Source organism: Daktulosphaira vitifoliae, unplaced genomic scaffold (genome assembly GCF_025091365.1).
Source record: "Daktulosphaira vitifoliae isolate Bord-2020 unplaced genomic scaffold, ASM2509136v1 Scaffold_5, whole genome shotgun sequence".
Classification (NCBI taxonomy): Eukaryota; Metazoa; Arthropoda; class Insecta; order Hemiptera; family Phylloxeridae; genus Daktulosphaira; species Daktulosphaira vitifoliae.
This window is the reverse complement of record NW_026099576.1, coordinates 3,848,621-3,867,213: the sequence shown is the minus strand read 5'-3', so window position 1 is coordinate 3,867,213 and position 18,593 is coordinate 3,848,621. Positions and strand designations below refer to the sequence as shown.

At 29.9% G+C, this 18,593-nt stretch overlaps 2 protein-coding genes and 1 long non-coding RNA gene across 3 annotated transcripts; all 3 read right to left on the bottom strand.

Annotated features, from left to right (window-relative positions):
• Positions 1-430: 430 nt before the first annotated feature.
• Positions 431-4,080, bottom strand: LOC126906698 (uncharacterized). Its single transcript, XM_050687449.1, has 5 exons — positions 4,015-4,080; positions 1,268-3,956; positions 1,078-1,210; positions 737-1,018; positions 431-685 (listed from the first exon to the last, which is right to left on the bottom strand). Exons 2-5 carry the CDS (start codon positions 3,353-3,355, stop codon positions 435-437), a joined length of 2,754 nt encoding a protein of 917 aa, XP_050543406.1. The 5' UTR covers positions 3,356-3,956; positions 4,015-4,080; the 3' UTR covers positions 431-434.
• Positions 4,081-8,951: 4,871 nt separating this feature from the next.
• Positions 8,952-10,737, bottom strand: LOC126906714 (polycystin-2-like). Its single transcript, XM_050687468.1, has 6 exons — positions 10,549-10,737; positions 10,048-10,137; positions 9,831-9,983; positions 9,467-9,690; positions 9,280-9,407; positions 8,952-9,208 (listed from the first exon to the last, which is right to left on the bottom strand). The coding sequence occupies exons 1-6, from the start codon at positions 10,648-10,650 to the stop codon at positions 9,165-9,167; spliced, it is 741 nt and encodes a 246-aa protein (XP_050543425.1). The 5' UTR covers positions 10,651-10,737; the 3' UTR covers positions 8,952-9,164.
• Positions 10,738-13,299: 2,562 nt separating this feature from the next.
• Positions 13,300-14,164, bottom strand: LOC126906730 (uncharacterized). Its single transcript, XR_007704319.1, has 3 exons — positions 13,774-14,164; positions 13,585-13,709; positions 13,300-13,518 (listed from the first exon to the last, which is right to left on the bottom strand). It is a non-coding gene; the product is annotated as an uncharacterized LOC126906730 (long non-coding RNA).
• Positions 14,165-18,593: the final 4,429 nt, after the last annotated feature.

The following is an 18,593-nucleotide window of genomic DNA, read 5'->3' as shown; positions in this document are numbered from 1 at the left end:
GGTGCTTCTTCATCAGCCGCCGGTTTTCTAAAATGAAAATATATATACATTAATAATGAATTATCGCGTTATAGGGACAACAAACACGTACCTGAGTCGATAATGACCATGAGCGCTAGTGTTTATTCGATTCGGTAGAATAACACGTTTGTCGTCCAAACGATTCTTCAATGTCATTTTCATTGATTTTATAGTGTAAACATCGTGTTTATACGATCTTATGGAAACATTTTCTCTGTAAGGCGTGTACGTATGATATTTAATTATCGGGAGTGACGGATTATCGGCCCTCTCGTGAATGTTTTTGTTCACCTCTGCGCCGCACAAAACAGCCGCCTCTTTGGCTTCGATAATCCCGATATCTCCCTCATCATCCGCGAACAGACAATGTTTAAAGTCTTCTACTGTCAAATGATATTTCACAGTAGGCCTTCTTATCCCCTTGGCTTTGATTTTTCAGTCCCCTCAACATCGAAACCATACGCTTTCGTTCTCAGACTCACAAACTCCAGTATTGCCTTGCCACCACACTCGTCCGACCAGAGACCCGGTACTTTTTTGCGGGCGGCCGAATAGCAGAAATGATCTTTTGGTAATGACGATGTGTCAAAACGCTCCATCAACTCGGGGTGTTCTTTGATCTCCGCATAAAAATTTTCGGTCAACACATAGTACACTAGAGAATCTATATTATAAATTAATATTTATTTTACTTTTAATTATCGTCATTTATTACCCGTATCGCCGTACATCAGCATAATACGATCTTTAAAATGTTTTTTCATATAATTATAATGGAAATCGTACACCAAAGTTTTTGAAATGTCCAGTATACAGAATCCCGCGTACACCGGTTTTGTAAAATGAATAATTTTATTGTCCAATACGAATATTGAAAGATTTTCCTTGTACGTGACACAATGGTTGAAAGTGTGCTTTTTAATCAATTTAGCGGCACGTTTAGGATCGCACACGAGTTCCATCTTTTTTCTGAATTCAACGCGTTCCATACACTTACCTTAATAATAAAATACGATATTAATTTATAAACATTTATAATAGTACGCTTTTTTTTACCAAAAACAGAATTATTCATTAATTTGAAAAAATCTTTTTCGAAATCGTTAGTAGCCGCCTGCCGCATTTCCGTGTTTAATTTGATGTACTTGGAAAGCCATCTGGACTGTTTAAATTCTAAAACTTTGTGCACCTGTGATTATAACAGTTATTATAGTAAAATAATTTCAAAAAAATATTAATATATTACCTTTTCAACTTTAAGACCGTTTTCCATCGCTTGCTGTAAATTCAAATAGTGCACGACATAATGCTCTTTAGTTTCTAAAGTTGAAAGTAATTTTTTCGCTTTAGAATTTGGGGGTATTCTGTTTTCGGGTAGAAAAGGCATTTCATTATGCATGTCGTGCTTTCCTTCCGGATACGTTACTGTTACTTCCAGTGCGAGCCCAATGTCCGAGTCTTCGTCCATCTCCCGCACTCTTTTCAAAACCGTTTCATGGTCCTCGTCTATCCACCTGAACCCCGCGTACGGAAGATTTTGCGACATACTCCAACCGTACAAATTGTTTACGTCTAAATAAATAATTTCGGACTTGGGCTTTTCGGCGTCATAATTAGGCGTTTTTAAATTATTCGCTTGAGCGTATTTAAGTATAGAATTTGTCATACCTCCCCTTATTCCTCTTGAAATGAAAATTTGTTTTTCGTAGTCCGATATGAGCTCTAATTTTACAGCCGTGTGTAGCAACATCGCGTCGAAAGATAAACCGGGACTCGTATAGTAATACGACGGTTCCAATCTATACTTTTTCAAACATAACTTTTTGAAATTCGAAAATACATCCGCCAGTATAGTGACATCGGTTTTCAAATACAGATCCGAATATTCCCCCAAATTTTTACAATTAAAATGTTTCCATACGGTTTGCGCGTGTACATAATCTTCATCGCTAATGTGCGATTCGGTCAATTCATTATAAAAGTCTTTTTTACTCGGCAATTCAGTAGTTTCCAGCACATCGTAATTACTCGTAAAGGAATACGGGTAAACACCTTTGCGTGTGACCAAATCGATATTCTCTGCCGAAAATACTTTTGCCGTTTCCTCGAATAGATGTTTACCGGCAGCGCGTAAATTGTTTGCAAGTGTGGCCAAACTGGTGCCCATGAACCTATACGTGTCGACGAATCTCACAGTGAACGTGTTGGAAACATATTTTGAAAAACTTATATATTTTTCTTCGGTAGACGGTATTAGAGAAATTCGTCCTTTTGAAAAACTTAATTCTCGCACGAGAAAATGAGCGTCGTAGTTGCTTAACCCGTGAAAAAAACACGGTACGAATGTAGGTGTTTTTAATTTAAGATTACAATTATTGCATAAAGTATGTCTATATTTACCGCTCAAGTGATTGTGATCGGCCACTTTGTAATTCTCATCGCTGAATTCCATTTTACACAGATCGCAATTTGTTTTCATTGCGTGTACCGCCGTTTCTTCGTCGGTCATGACGATACCGACATTTGTTTTCAACAGCGCTTCGATTTTTAGCGCTTCTTCGCACACTTCTTTCACAAACCGAGCGGCAACATCATTCGACCCGCTGTTGCCTCTGTATATTTTCGGTTCTGTGCTGATATCAAAGCGATTCAATAATTCTACGGGCACACTGTCAGCCGCTTTTATTAGAAAACAATAGCTCATCGGTTTGTGTTCTTGAATGGCGCGGGTATTATCACCCATTTTTTTGTCTACTCGTTCTAATAACGATTCAAAATCGCAGTAAATTGAAAAAGGATGTTCCTGCATTTTTTCGAATGCTTCAAATTGTAATGTAGTTCCCTCCTCCGGCATGATGGGTAAAAATGATTTATTTTCTCCGCAGATTTTTTTATGTTCTTTTAATGCTTCAAAACCGGAAAGTTTATATTTTTTACGAATGAAATTAAAACCCAAAAAACATCTTTTGCAAAACACCATTTTAGATGTATTTTTAGTCATCTGGCTCTGTACTAAACGCCCAAAATCTGTTATGTACGCGTAATGATTACCGCCGGTACTGTTGGACACCAATAGTAAATCGAAATGATCCGATTTTTCCTCGGTAACCACCCTCAACGGATAAACTAAATGCGACATACCGTTTCTCTCCTCATCGCCATTTCGTTTTTTACTACTCAATCCGTACACATTAACCGATGTGTTTTCGTTATTTTTTTCAAACGTTTTTATTTCGTCAATAGGCGTGGGGAATGTTAGTCCGGAAAAATTATAATCGTGTTTTAATGACTTGTAATTATGTCCGACAATATTAGCATTATTTTTTCCTCTCATTTTTTTAGCCAATATCGCCCATTTAAAGCAAAAAGAATCGATATTTTGCGGATTTATAACAGCGCACTTATTTTTAATATCTTTCGGTAATTCAATAAAAGAGTTTGCCGACAACGGAGAATATTTGTAAACGCCGAGAAGTATCCCGTCTATACATAAAAACGAAAAATTGCTCCCCTTGCCCGCGTAATTCTCCTCTTCTTCGATTAATTTTTCAAACGCGTTATCGACAATCGTACTGATATCACTACAGGCAAATAATTCCACGGCGCTAGTTTTAAAAGATCGATTCTCGTTCGTGTCACACTGATTCGGTACATTGTAAGTGGCTTCCAATTTTAAATTGAATTTGATCGGACCAAAGTTTTCCAAACACTCGTATAATTTATTTATTAATTCGTTTTTTATTTGAAATAAAAATGATTTATAACCGTCAATTTTTTCCACATTTTTTTTATAAAACCAAAAGATATTGTCTAACGAGGTGCCTATTAATTGAAAAGTCGATGATGAAATTTGATCTAATCCAGCTGTTTAATTCGTACACTACTAACCGTATTATAATTTCTTTTCGTCCCGCTCGTACTCGGCCGTTCATTTCCTGCAACGAACATACCACTGAATTTACCCATTCGTTATTATTATTATTTTTTACTTACCACACGACTGTAATGTTCTCGAATCCGGATGATTTCCGATCGCTATATTATAATCAATTCCGTATTTTGTGAGATCTATATAACGATACAATTTATTTAATCAACTATAGTTAATTTAAAAAAATAAATATTTTTATACTAACGATGCACTTTTTGAATGTGACGTACGAGTGAGTTTTTATCTGATAATGTTGAACCGCATACATGACACGGAAATCTAATCCTATCGTGTTTTACTCGGTGCCTTACTAAATATCTTTTTACAGAAAAAGTTTTATCACATTTATCACAGCTAAACATTTTTAAAAGAGGTCGCCGAATATTGATTCAAACCGTTATAAGACGACAGCTTTATATAGCAGTACATTTATCATTAACGTAAAAGCGCTTTGTCTTTATGAATGAATTAATTGCATAAACAACACCCTCAAGTTGTTTATGAGTTAATCACACACACACACACACACACACAAATTTAAGACATTTTAAAGTTGTTTATGAGTCAGTCGCTTATTTACGACACTCTGTAAATTACCTTGTTTACCACCATAGGAGACTATATAAGATAAACGAAATTACGTAAATTATACAATTTCAATCGACGAGATGGAATCATTGAAAAAGAAAAGCCAGGTGCACAAACCCATCGAAGNAGGAAAAGCCAGGTGCACAAAGCCATCGAAGAACTCGTCGTAAATCGCAAATATGCGATTATGGAAATATCTAGAGTGGAAACCCGGAACGGGTCAGCTATCAGATGCCGGTTATCGGACGCCGGCGCGAACGTCAATACGAGTAATTACGTTTAAAATATATATTTATATATTTTTTTATAAATCAAAATATTTTCACAGACGGCCCATCCGACGATGAAATTAAAGAACCATTCTTCGTTTATTTGCCCGAGTCTATAATGTTAACAGATGGAGAAATCGAAAAATACAACATCGACCAAGAGAAAAAGTTAAATCTTGTATACAAAGGAAATATAGAAAATAATTTTATTGTAGATTTTGTTGAATAATTTTCACATTAATGTATAATTTNCCTTCTTCGTTTATTTGCCCGAGTCTATAATGTTAACAGATGGAGAAATCGAAGAATACAACATCGATCAAGAGAAAAAATTAAATCTTGTATACAAAGGAAATATAGAAAATAATTTTATTGTAGATTTTGTTGAATAATTTTCACATTAATGTATAATTTAGTCAATAAAAACTCTAAAGACTATATGACGGTGTTAATTATTTTCACTAGAAATAATTTTACTATGGTAAAATATAACGAAATGAAATTTGGCTTATTAGATTTGGCTTAATAGATTTGTTTGTGTCTGGATGTATCGGTGTCGAAATTAATGGCCGAGTCTGACACAATGTGTCAGATTTATTTAATTATTAATTTTAAGCAATATTTATAATTCGTATTTTTCATCGAATTAATGGATCGTNATTAGATTTGGCTTAATAGATTTGTTTGTGTCTGGATGTATCGGTGTCGAAATTAATGGCCGAGTTTGACTTAATGTGTCAGATTTATTTAATTATTAATTTTAAGCAATATTTATAATTCGTATTTTTCATCGAATTAATGGATCGTTATAGGAAAGATGTGTGTATTTTCCATGTTAATTACTACGACGAATTGACAAACAAAAGGTGAAATTGGGCTTAATCGATTTGTTTGTGTCTGGACATAGTGTTATTGAAAGTAATAGTTGAGTTTGACACAATGTGTCAGATTTATTTAATTATTAATTTTAAGCAATATTTATAATTCATATTTTTCATCGAATTAATGGATCGTTATGGGAAAGATGTGTGTATTTTCCATGTTAATTACTACGACGAATTGACAAACAAAAGGTGAAATTGGGCTTAATCGATTTGTTTGTGTCTGGACATAGTGTTATTGAAAATAATAGTTGAGTTTGACACAATGTGTCAGATTTATTTAATTATTAATTTTAAGCAATATTTATAATTCATATTTTTCATCGAATTAATGGATCGTTATGGGAAAGATGTGTGTATTTTATATGTTAATTACTACGACGAATTGACAAACAAAAGGTGATTTTGGGCTTAATCACACTGTTTGTGTCTGAAAATATTAATATAAATAGGCCGGTATCGAAAACATATTTGTACATTGTACAACGTACAAGATTTAGCAACAAACATATTAGTAAATTTATGCACAATATTCTGTCAGTTAAAATTCAAATTTCAAAGAAGACTTCAAAAATTCAAGTTAAAAAAGTTATATTTTATCTATTTTTTTCCAAAGTTATGTTTGTAAAAAATAATTCTAAATTTTTAGAACGATATTGAAATCATTATTCATTTATTTTGGCGCTCANGGAAATTTATGCACAATATTCTGTCAGTTAAAATTCAAATTTCAAAGAAGACTTCAAAAATTCAAGTTAAAGTAAGTTATATTTTATCTATTTTTTTCCAAAGTTATGTTTGTAAAAAATAATTCTAAATTTTTAGAACGATATTGAAATCATTATTCATTTATTTTGGCGCTCATTGTTTTTCAATCAACAATGCATCTCCCTTCAAGCACCAATGATGTGGAACACGTAGTAAAATATTTAAAATCGCAAAATATTTCACCTTTTTCGATATTGGCGGATATTATACACGCATCAAGAGATTTCACAATGTCTGAAGAAGGAGTTGCCTATGAAGATGTTGAAAAACCCAATGGCTCTGGATATGGCAAGAAGTGACGCCAGATTATTTAAATTGGAAATATTATCAGGTGTCTATAATTTATTATTCAAAGAGAAAAATATTTTAATTTTTAAATTTAATTTAATTACGTGTAACAATGATGAATATGATTATACAATTTGTTCAATGGGGGGCTGTATAAATGAAGTTGTAAATGACAATGATTTTTCTTTTATTAAACCGATCCGGGATAATATAACTTTAAACCAAAATTCTATGTATTACCTAATTGTAAATTTTCCGCGGATATTAAAATGCCGCTATTGCGATACGCAATTATTTAAATGGCATGTTTAAATAACTTTTATGTAAATAAATAAATCTATAGTTTTATATGTTTTTAAATTTTTTCATAGCCTCCTAATCTATACATTGATATAAAGAGTATTTACAATTGGTCATTAATCTCGTTATAAGTGTACACATACACACACATAATTGTATGTGGTTGGAGAGAGTGTGCGATTAGTGCGGTGTATAACCGTCAGCGTACATGGGTTCAATTCTCTCTCCGCAATATAAAAAATTGGCGTCCCTACAACATTAGGCGTCTCAAGATGAGCAGCCCACTACCATCATCATCATCATCATATAATCAATGGTTAATAGAACAGTGTTGTAAAGTGATCAATTTTTTTGTTTTGGAAACACGGTCACCCATCCAAGATGTTAAACAAACGACTACGCCCAACTTTATAAACGTTTAAATCATCCGTCGCTCTACACCGTGTTTCCAACAGTCTACGATCTTTTTTACGATATATATATAACGTTGGCATGTGAACGAATCACGTCGGGCGAAATACTCGCGCAATCATAGTGTGTGTGTGTTGGGTTTCATGGCGGGTGCCGTCCGCCAGATGGCAGCACATGTACAAAGTGTGAATTGGGTTTCAGGGTACGCGCCGTCCGCCAGATGGCAGCACATGTACAAAGTGTGAGTTGGGTTTCATTGGATTAGTGTACGTTGGGTTGCATCTGAATAGTGTACGTTGGGTTGCATCGGATTAGAATACAAGGGGTTTGCTCCATTCCCCTCCCCCCTTTCCACTACTAGGGCGGGAGGGGTATGTAAGGCAGAGGGGTATGGCTGCCATACATTATTATACTACTTACATGATCTGTTATTTCCTTATTTATATCCTGATTACGATAAAGTATGTCGAATGAAAGGGTATAAATATTATTTCTTATAAAGAAATTGTATTCATCCATACAATTTTTAATAAGTCATAGCATTATAAAGTTAAAAATGTAAAATATAAAATCAAAAATGTTCACACAAAAATACCATTTGGTAACTATTTCCACCGTAAAGATTAAATAAAGTCCGAATTTTTTTTTTCAAGATAAAGTATATTACATTAGCTTTAATTCAAGATATATATAAAAGTGTCAAACTTTCAAAAATTAATTTTTTGTAAAAAAGTTGTCATTTTAAATTCTTTTCAGTGGGCAGGTAAAGGGACAGATTTATAAAAAAAATATACCAAATAAAAAGTAAAGACATCATGTATCTATAAAAAAAAATTATATTGATTTGGTTATTTTTAAAAAAGTTATAGCAGTTTTATGTAAAATTTTTTTTAAAAATATCGAAATTTAGCGATTTTTAAATTTGTAATTTTTAGGAGATTTCCCTTATTTACTGGGAACAAGGGAATTTTTTTCACTTTTTGAGGGTAATATCTTCAACTAAATACGATTTGTATTTTTTTGACGTATCGTTGAAAGATATCGGCTCGGTGAGAGCTGTAAAAGGTGGTAACAGACACAAAAAAAAAAAAAAATAAATAAAAAACACGTCATAGTAAAACCAATATCATTGCATCGAAGTTAATAGTTATCTAAATTTTTTTTGTAATTCGAAGTCATTTTATATAGTTCTTCTAACTATAAATGTTTATTGTTCATAATTAATTAAAATTTAATTGTAAAATATTTTTTTCTATATGTTTTTATTGAGGTTATTAAAAACATATTTTTAATACAAACTTTTTAAAAACATTTCAAATATCCCATAAGACCAATGTTAATTTTTGCAATTTTTAACACGTTTAACACAATACTGTTAAAAAATTTAATTATTAAAGTCCATTAATCATTATATTCCATTATTATTTTTTACTATCAATATCAAATAATATATTTATTTTCAAATTTAAGCGATTATTTGGTAATAACGCTAATTTAAGTAAATAAAAATTGTAAAAACAAATTATTACATAAAAGTTCATGATAGTTTAAGATTCAAACAGCATATTGTCTACTTTAAATTTGAGTGCATTTAATGTTTCACTAGCTTCTATTAATGTCTTTTCTAAAACTTCAACATGCTTACTTAACCTAAAATACTCAAGTGAATCTTTGTTATGTATCAAAGTAATCCCTAAATAAAATTTGTTACCATACAATATTAGATTTTTCAATTATTTCACTGTTGTTACCTGTATAGACAATAACAAAATAAGTATCTATATATAATTTTTTTAGCTATAAATCTATCTTGATCGCTCACCGAATGAACGTTGATCTTTTGACATGTCAATATATAACTGTCTAGCTTCACTTTCGTGAATTTTTTTCGGTGATTCGATTTTGAACCTATCCAAAAAATGCTTCAATTCATTGTCAGTAAAATGAGATCTTAAACATAATGTAAATACATAAAATTATTTGTTTTAAAATCATTATTTTATATTTACCTTTTTAAAATTTGTACAACATCCAGATAACTTATGTAGTGTTTTAGTTCATTTTTAAATCTTTTTTGTTTTCGTTTTCTAATCCAATTTTTCAACTTACATTTTTCAAAGATATAGTCTATTTTTTCAATTACAATGTCCCATACGAAATACTTCCTATTCCCAATGATAACTTCGAAATCCAAATTATAATAAACGTGAAAAACCATAGCTACTAACATGTTCTTCAAATCCAGTTATTTTTTTTTATTATATGAAATTTTCAAAAATAATTAAATATTATAAAACTTATATAAGATTTGTCATTTATTATACAACAACAAAAAAATGTAGAAATACCCTAATTGATTATTCTTACACTTACTAAAAGAATAAATATTGCTACAAAAATAATCAACACAAAGAAACCCATTATCAGAGATTTATCTAAGCGTCTTAAATTTTGTAAATGAAAATCTTGCATTAGTATCTTTATTGTAGACATAAGGGAATCTTGAATAGTTGAAAATTCATTTACCTATAAATTTAAAGTCAATAGTTTAAATATTTAAAAAGCATGAATATTCAATACAATCACTTGCCTGATCACCAAATAAGCCATGACCGAGAATTACGAACGCACATACTATAATAAACACGATCACCAAAAATCCGAGCAGTGCTTTAAAACACTGAAATATAATGTGTTTATGTATAAAGATAGAGAAAGATTTTTATTCTACATTTGTTATTTTAATCCAAAAAAAATTACATGAAATAATACTTGTTAATAATACATGTTGATAATAATTAATAATTTTTTTTATGGTTATCAACCAGAAGGTTGGTCTGAAACTAACAAATTTAAACTGGTGTATAATTTTAAAAAAGCTGATTAATCAATAATTATAAATGTATTGATTCCCTATAAAATAATTTTTTTAAATATATATTTAATAATTCAATGGAAAATTATTAAAATAAAATATTTAAATTAAATATATTGTTTAAAGGTTGAAGTCATCATCATTTACAACTATCATGCTACGCATACATACAAAACCATAATTATAATGTACTTCTTATGTATTTTTACATGTTACCTTTTCTGTGCTCAAATATACGAAAGTCGTCGATTTAGTCAAATCAGTATATTTAATTATTTTGATGCAAGCCGTAAAAAACAAAAAGCGAATGAAGGACATTAAAGTCTGATGTTTACATGTTAAATTCTCAAAAAAACTATATCCTCCACCATTACTTGCAAACTTTTCAATTTTTGATTTTGTTTCATCTATTTCCATCATTCCAATCATGAAGAAACAACACCACCCTAGCTTTTAATTACGTGTGAATAGTTTTATGTTTAAGTAATAAAACCGGAAAAATTATTAAAAAAATACTTTACTATCACTATGCTGAGATCAACTAAATTCCAAAATATAAATATGTATTTAAGTTTAAAATACTTTAGTTCATAAAACTCTTCTAATGTATAGTAGAATAGAAATATTAAATTCAAAATTCCACATATAAATAAAAACCATGAATTGCCTATATGATTATTGATTTGAGCTGTACGTATCAAATAAGATGGCATGATGCCTCCTTCAGCTGGAAATTCCATCACTAGTCTGCAATTATGTTCAATTTGAATACATATAAGTTATTTTCTAGAAAAAATTAAATTGTAAACCCAAAAGTATAATTAAAAACCCAGCACAGGGGGGTCGCGGCATAGATGAATCAAGTATAATGATATCTGACAGTGATTAAAANAGAGTGGTGACGTGACATAGATGAATCAAGTATAATGATATCTGACAGTGATTAAAATCACTATAAAAAAAAACGCTTCGATGCAAATCTTTAGATAGTTTAATTTTAAAAAATTGGTGGATTATTTCAAAAGCTACATGATCTGCTAGTTCATTATTATTTTCACCGTGAAGATCAAATAAAGTCCGAAATTTTTTTTTTGCATAATAAAGTAAATTACATTAGCTTTAATTTAAGGTATATATAAAAGTGTCAGACTTTCCGGAACACTTTCAAAATTTAAGTTGAAAAAGTAAATTTTTTGTGAAAAAGTTGTCATTTTAAATCCCCCCTTGTGGGCAGGTAAAGGGTCAGATATGAAAAAACATATATACCAAATGATAGGTAATGATATCATGCATCTATAAAAAAAAGAATTATATTGATTCGGTTATTTTTAAAAAAGTTATAGCAATTTTAAGTAAAGAAAATTGAAAAAATGTCGAAAAATAGCGATTTTTAAATTTGTAATTTTTTTGGAGGTTTCCCCCATTTACGGGGAACGAGGGAATTTTTTTCAAATTTTGAGGGTAATGTCTTCGACTAGATACGATTTGTGATCTTTTGACGTATCATTGAAAGAAATCGGTTCGGTGAGAACTGAGAAAAAGTGGTAACGGACACAAAAAAAAAAAAAACACATCTTAGTAAAACTAATACCTTCTCAGCTTCGTATCGAAGCTAAAACAATACAATATTGACACGGTCACGGCATTGTCACCCATTTGACACGGTCACGGCATTGTCACCCATTTGACACTCCGCGGTCGCGTCAGCTCCTTCCCAGACACCGCTCCACTGTAAACCGGACCGTTACACACACGCGTTATCGTCGTGGTGTAAAGTCCAATAAATGCCTAGCGTCAAATACCCGCCGCAATAATACGTGTAGAGAGTTATCTTCGCGATACAACAGGATTCGTCGTCCGCTTACGAACTACCTACGTTTCTTTTTCGTGTACACCACAAGTTTTCACGTTCTCACAGTTTTAGAGGTTAACAGATATATTGTTCCATTGCTAACTTTTCTTTTTGTTTTGTTTTGTTATTAATATCATTAAATAAAAGGCTCGACGCCACCTACTATTATTAAAAATGTTAAAGCTTATTATATCCCACACACGCGAGTTTAATCACACCATTACAATATTTAAACCATCTCGTCGAAATTATCAACGAAGAGATACTTACGAGTCTTTATATTTTCGGTAATGAATATTTATAACATCCAAGATGTTTTACAATTAAGTGAATGTCAGAAAATATTAGGAAACAACAGTTAGACATATATGAATGTACGGTGTGCAGTAAGTAAGGAAACAGATCGGTTGTTACAAACTGTGAAACCATAGGAATATTTTTACTGAACACTCTATATAAGTATAGCCATATAAACAAATTGATTTGAAAAACCGACATTTGTGAAAATAGGTAATAAAGTGAATTTTTAGTATATGAAAAATAGTAAGTATCAGTAACGCAATCAGAGAATCCTCAGGTCCAAATTCCCTATGGACATAAAATCATAGTAGTATTTGTGGGAAAGTCATGAATCTTACTATTACTCTACAATGTAAGTCATTGTGGGTTTGGTTGGTTTAAAGGAAGTAAAAGAAAATCTATGATATTGATTAAAGCTGTAATATCTTTAATAGGCAAAATTGAAATGTATGAAAGTAAGTACAAGTGTGAATGCAGTATTATCTTATATAATAAATTCATAAAAAAACTAGTAATTAAAGCCAACTAAAACTTTGAAATTATGTCGTGAATTTTTGTTTACTCACACCCGAGTGTATACTACTGCGTTATTATCTTTTAACGTTTAGTGAATTTCCCTTGATTTTTCAAAAACTTAAATGATAATTTAACCCATTAGATAAAACTAATGAAAAATATAGTTATTACCTTTTATTACATAATAATTGGAAAGCAAATTATGAAAATGCAACTTATAAAATGCGGAACATAATTTCCTTTCAAATTTAGCACTTTATTTTATAATAAATTACATTTCGAATGTATCTTACTTAATCGAGCAGATAATTTTAGTATCTTTATTTAAAATAACAAAGTCGACAAAAACTGCTCTTGTTCCATCAGTTAGCCAATGATTATGTTGTAAATGTTTGATTAACTCTTTAGCTTGGTCTATGTTATCTGGAAAATCAAAATAAAATCCTCCACCGCCATAATTTGCAAATTTTCCATTGTATTTTGTTCCTTGAGTTATGCTTTCATTGTAATAAACCCAGCTGGAGAAAAGTATAAACTCAAACATTTTTATACTTGAAAGATTTAAAAATTATCAAATGACCTACTATGATTCATTTTTGAGGCCAAAATTAAGTTGATCTTCATAGTTTAGTTGATATTGGGCATAACATTTTCTGAGCGTATTTTTTAATAAACGTCTATTAGAACAGTGCCCTTCTTCTACTTTAACCTTTTTTTAAAGAATTATTAAAACTTAATTTATTAAAATACAAGTTTCCAAATTATATTGGTACCTGTCTCGATCTGGGTCTACAAAGTAATTCGTTTTCATAAACTGTGCTTGAAGTTTTATCGCTAATATTTACTCCATTATGTGTTCCATAAAAATGATGGCACAAAATATCATAATAAAACTATTATTTAAGAATAACATGGTATATTGTTATGCATTTTTATTATTTTATAGTGATTACCAAGGACGGCCCAAGTAAGAGACAGTTACATCAGTCACCGTGATTTCAAAATATATTTAATAATCAATACACCCACATATTGTTCCAATAGTAAAAAAAATAAAACCTACCAAATTTGGTCATTTAAATATTATAAAAAAATAACATAACTCTTTATAAATATAGGGTCACACTAGAAAATGTACCTCAAGTACATTTTCAATCAACAACATTCCATAGAAACAAAAATACATAAATAATCAGAGTAAAAGGGAAAATGAAGGGAGGGGTGGTGTCATGAGTGCCTCAAATCCACGAAACTCATTGAGGGAATACAAGAATATTGGTACAGGTGCACAGTGTACGGTCAGCTGATGACATTAGGATAACAGGTATCGGACCGATTAACTGGTGGAGGTTATCAAATATACAACTATCAAGAAATACTTTACACCTAATGCACACACCACTAATTGAAAAGATTTATTTAAAAAACTAGTATAAATTCTGCAACATTACAAAGATTTCAAACAGCATGGAATAGTATCTATACAAATAATTATAAATCGGGTATACTAGATAAAGGTTTCATGGAATTACTAAAGGATATTGTGTGACGATATACTAAATATTTGTAAAAGTATTTGTATTTTTATAGTTTCCTTTTACATTAAATTATGGTTTGATGCGAATTCAGTCATAAAAGCACCATTGCAAGATTTAAATTTTACTAAAAATCTTTTGAAATATATCTCAAATCACTATTAAAAAAATGTGTAATAATTTATGGTACTTAACACCTGAGAGTAGTGCATTTTCTTTTTTTGATGATACTATATCAATAGAAACTAAAAGAAAAATAGCTGAAGCTCTAAAAAACTGTGGACCTACAATTTATATCATATAAACGTTTAATTATTAATTCAAAAGGAGCTAATGTGTTAATAGATAAAGAATTCGAACAGTTCATTAGCATTGATTCATATCAACTGTTTAAATGATTTAATTTAAACACGACATTTCTAAAAGAAGATCCTATTAATTGGAAAAATAATGAAGATTATCAAAGTGCTTTAAAAATAGTAAAGAAGATTTCAGTAACAAACGATACAGCTGAAAGAGCCGTAAAACTTATGGAAGATTTCAACAAGAAAATTACCCATAATGAACTACAGAAACAATATTTATTACAAGTCGTATATGAATACCGAAAACAATATTCTGACCATAAAAGGAACTTTAAATGCCAATACTTAAAAATAAATTTATATGGTGGTTCATAGGATATTTTTCGTTTTTAATATGAGTTTAAGACATAATTTTTAAATAATTAATATTTTGTTTACATATATCGTTTTTTGTTTGTGTATTATAAAATTGTTTTAAACTAAATGTTTTTTACACGAAAAAAAAATAATTAAGTAACTTTTATATAAAAATATAAACATTGCTTTTATTTAATTTTAATTAAAACTATACGTTTCAGGAAATTTAATATTTTTTTTATTAAATTCAATTCGCCACAAAAAGTATTAAAGTTACGAAAAAAAGTATAAGAATTTAAATTTACCAAATTTAATTACAACTTACTTTTCTATGAAACATTTTATTATGTGACGAACAGTTGGTGAAATATTTTTAAACTTAAAAAAATAAAAAACGGTAGCACAGTGAGGTCGCGGCATAGTGAAGACATTGCATAGTAGGGTCCAGTATAGATTTAATCTGACAGTGATTAAAATCACTATCATAAGAAACGCTTCGATGCAAATCTGTAGATAGTGTTTAATTTTAAAAAATTGATGGATAATTGCAAAAGCAACATCAACTTCTATTAAAATAAAATACAAAACCCATAATTATCATACAAAAATAGTATATTTTTCAATATGGTAGCCATTTGCGTATAGAAGATAGATCGTCGGGACAAATTTTTTTTTTTCATTTTGTAGTACATAAAATAAGCTTTAATTTTATATATGTTTAAAGGACGCAGTATTTCCGGAACATTTTCAAAAATTAAGTTGAAAAAGTTATTTTTTATAAAAAAGTTACTATTTTAAATCCTCCCAGTGAGCAGGTTAAGTGATAGATTTTCAAAAAAAATTATATCAAATGAAAGGTAAATATCTAAGGTTTTAGTATAAAAAAAAATGATGTTGATTTGTTGATTTTTCAAAAAGTTATGGAAGTTTTAAGAAAAAAAAGTGAAAAAATTTCGAAAATTAGCGATTTTTAAATTTGTAATTTTTTTGCATATATCCCCCATTTGGGGGGAACGAGGAAATTTTTTTCAATTTTTAAGGGTAATGTCTTCAACTAGATACGATTTGTGATCTTTTGACGTATTTTTGAAAGAAATCGGTTCGGTGAGAACTGAGAAAAAGTGGTAACGGACACAAAAAAAAAAAAAAAACATCATAGTAAAATTAATTCCTTCTCCGCTTCGCATCGAAGCTAAAATTTTTCAGTAAAAAATAAAAAGATAATTTTTTTAATTTTTACGGAAAGTATTGACTTTTTGATAAAAAACATAAATGTGTTTTTTATAGTAAATATTTAGGTTTACAAATTAAGTTCTATTAACTTTTATTGTAAGTTTAATAGATTTTGAGTTAAATTCAAAAAACAACCCCTCAGGCTCGATTTTCAACCCCTTGTGGCACGTGTTAAAATTGATTTATCATGACCCAATTTGACTCTGCCTGAATCTATCAAGTGGTCTTACACTTTCTGGAGCACCGCACAGTATTTTGTATATAAGGGAACTTTCCTTTTGTCACGCATAGCCAGACTAATAGAGCCACCTCATTCTTGTATCGTCAACTATGATTGGTTAGCTCCGTAATCCATAATTATGTCTGATTTTTCACTCTATTATTTTACAATATCACAATGACCAAAAATTGACCCCAGAATTTTTCTTTTAAATTTTAAATTTTAAAAGTTAATTGTGTTTTATCTAATCACCGATTAATCCGATTAAGTGATTTATATATATTATTACCTGATTGCGTCTTGCTTTTATTTCCTACCACATTTCACTATTCTAATTTAAAATTACATCTGAATTCCGTACTCGTTTAAATTTATATACCTTCGCTTTCAGCTGAGTATTTACATCTTCCGTTAAACCACTCTGTAAGCAGTCATATATTCAATTTTTTTCACGTTTATTTCTAATCAAACTCTTTTTGCTGCCTCATGTAATTCTTGCGTTTGTTTACAATTCTTTATTTATCACCAATAACATTAAATAATCCCCCTACGCTAGTAATCCAATGTTATGAATTATTGCACAAATCATACTGATCCAGCACATTGCTGATCACTCAACATTGTGCATATTCGGGTCAAATATTATTAATAATATTCAGTCGTAGTACATCAGACGTAAGACTAACTTAAAGAATCTGTGATAGCGGAATCAACCACGGTTACTAAATCAAATTTTGTCTCAAACACTTGCATTACTCTATGTTTAATACTAGTGCATTGCATCACTTTTTCCGGTGCTAAATTGAATAAAATCGGTGGTAATTCATTCCTTTGCCTAGTAATAGCCCAGTAATGGTTTAATTCTGACGAAAATACAGTTTGATAATATTTTATACGTACCATTGAGTTGGGCTATACCTATATAATTATTGTAAATTTGTCCTTCTAGTAAATAAAACATCCGTATGCAAATAATATATAAAAGTTAGTTGATATTTCGTGTTCTTTAATAATTCTTTAGTAAATCTATCTTTACCAAGAGTTTTGTGTTTGAGTTTGTGGTTAATGTAAATAAGGTATTTAAATACCTTGTTTACATTAATATTTTGTTTCATTAATCCTCTAATATAAATGGATCTTCAGACACTAGACAACTTAAGAACTCATTCACACGTTGATGGACAGTCACTACTATAACAATCATTGTGTTTTAAGTCGTAATTTGACTATAACTGCTATAACAGTAATATATTTAGAAGTCGTAAAATGACATAACTCTTATAGTAGTCATGTTCGTAATATCTTTATCGTATTAAGTCAGATCAAATGTCCATTTACGACTTGCACACTTGTCAGGCAAAGTATTGGATGTATACTAAAAATAGATTATTGAAAAATAATATGGTTTTTTTTTGTATTTCTTTATTATTCATAATACAATCTTATCTGTAGAAAATGACAATTAATCATCAACCACAACGTCATATTTAAACTATAATACTAGTAATGTGTATTTTATTATACATACTTATACAAATCGTATTAGTATGTCTTCAGATTTAGTCGTGATATGACATATTTGTTTTGTACTATATTATTCTTATTTTTCTCTCATTATGAATAAACGAAGCAATAATAGTGATGAAGATATTCGTCAGATTTTAGACGAATCAAACGGCGCTTATTCTGATTTATCTGGATCAGGTATTATCATTATNCGGCGCTTATTCTGATTTATCTGGATCAGGTATTATCATTATTATTATTATTAATATTATTCTGATCCAGGTAATTATAAAAATAAAGTATAAAAATTCAAATACATACAAACGATAGATTACCATCTTTTTCTTAAAAAATTATTAGCTTCGATGCGAAGCTGAGAAGGTATTAATTTTACTATGATGTGTTTTTTTTTTTATTTTTATTTTTTTTTTTTTGTG

Excerpts from the sequence above, each read along its gene's own strand:
- LOC126906698 (XM_050687449.1), bottom strand. The coding sequence starts at position 3,355 with ATGAGAGGAAAAAATAATGCTAATATTGTCGGACATAATTACAAGTCA. Across the intron at positions 1,211-1,267 it reads ACGGTCTTAAAGTTGAAAAG|GTGCACAAAGTTTTAGAATT; the intron begins GTAATATATTAA and ends TTATAATCACAG. Across the intron at positions 686-736 it reads GCTGATGTACGGCGATACGG|ATTCTCTAGTGTACTATGTG; the intron begins GTAATAAATGAC and ends TTTATAATATAG.
- LOC126906714 (XM_050687468.1), bottom strand. The coding sequence starts at position 10,650 with ATGTCCTTCATTCGCTTTTTGTTTTTTACGGCTTGCATCAAAATAATT. Across the intron at positions 10,138-10,548 it reads TATATTTGAGCACAGAAAAG|TGTTTTAAAGCACTGCTCGG; the intron begins GTAACATGTAAA and ends ATTATATTTCAG. Across the intron at positions 9,984-10,047 it reads ATGGCTTATTTGGTGATCAG|GTAAATGAATTTTCAACTAT; the intron begins GCAAGTGATTGT and ends TTAAATTTATAG.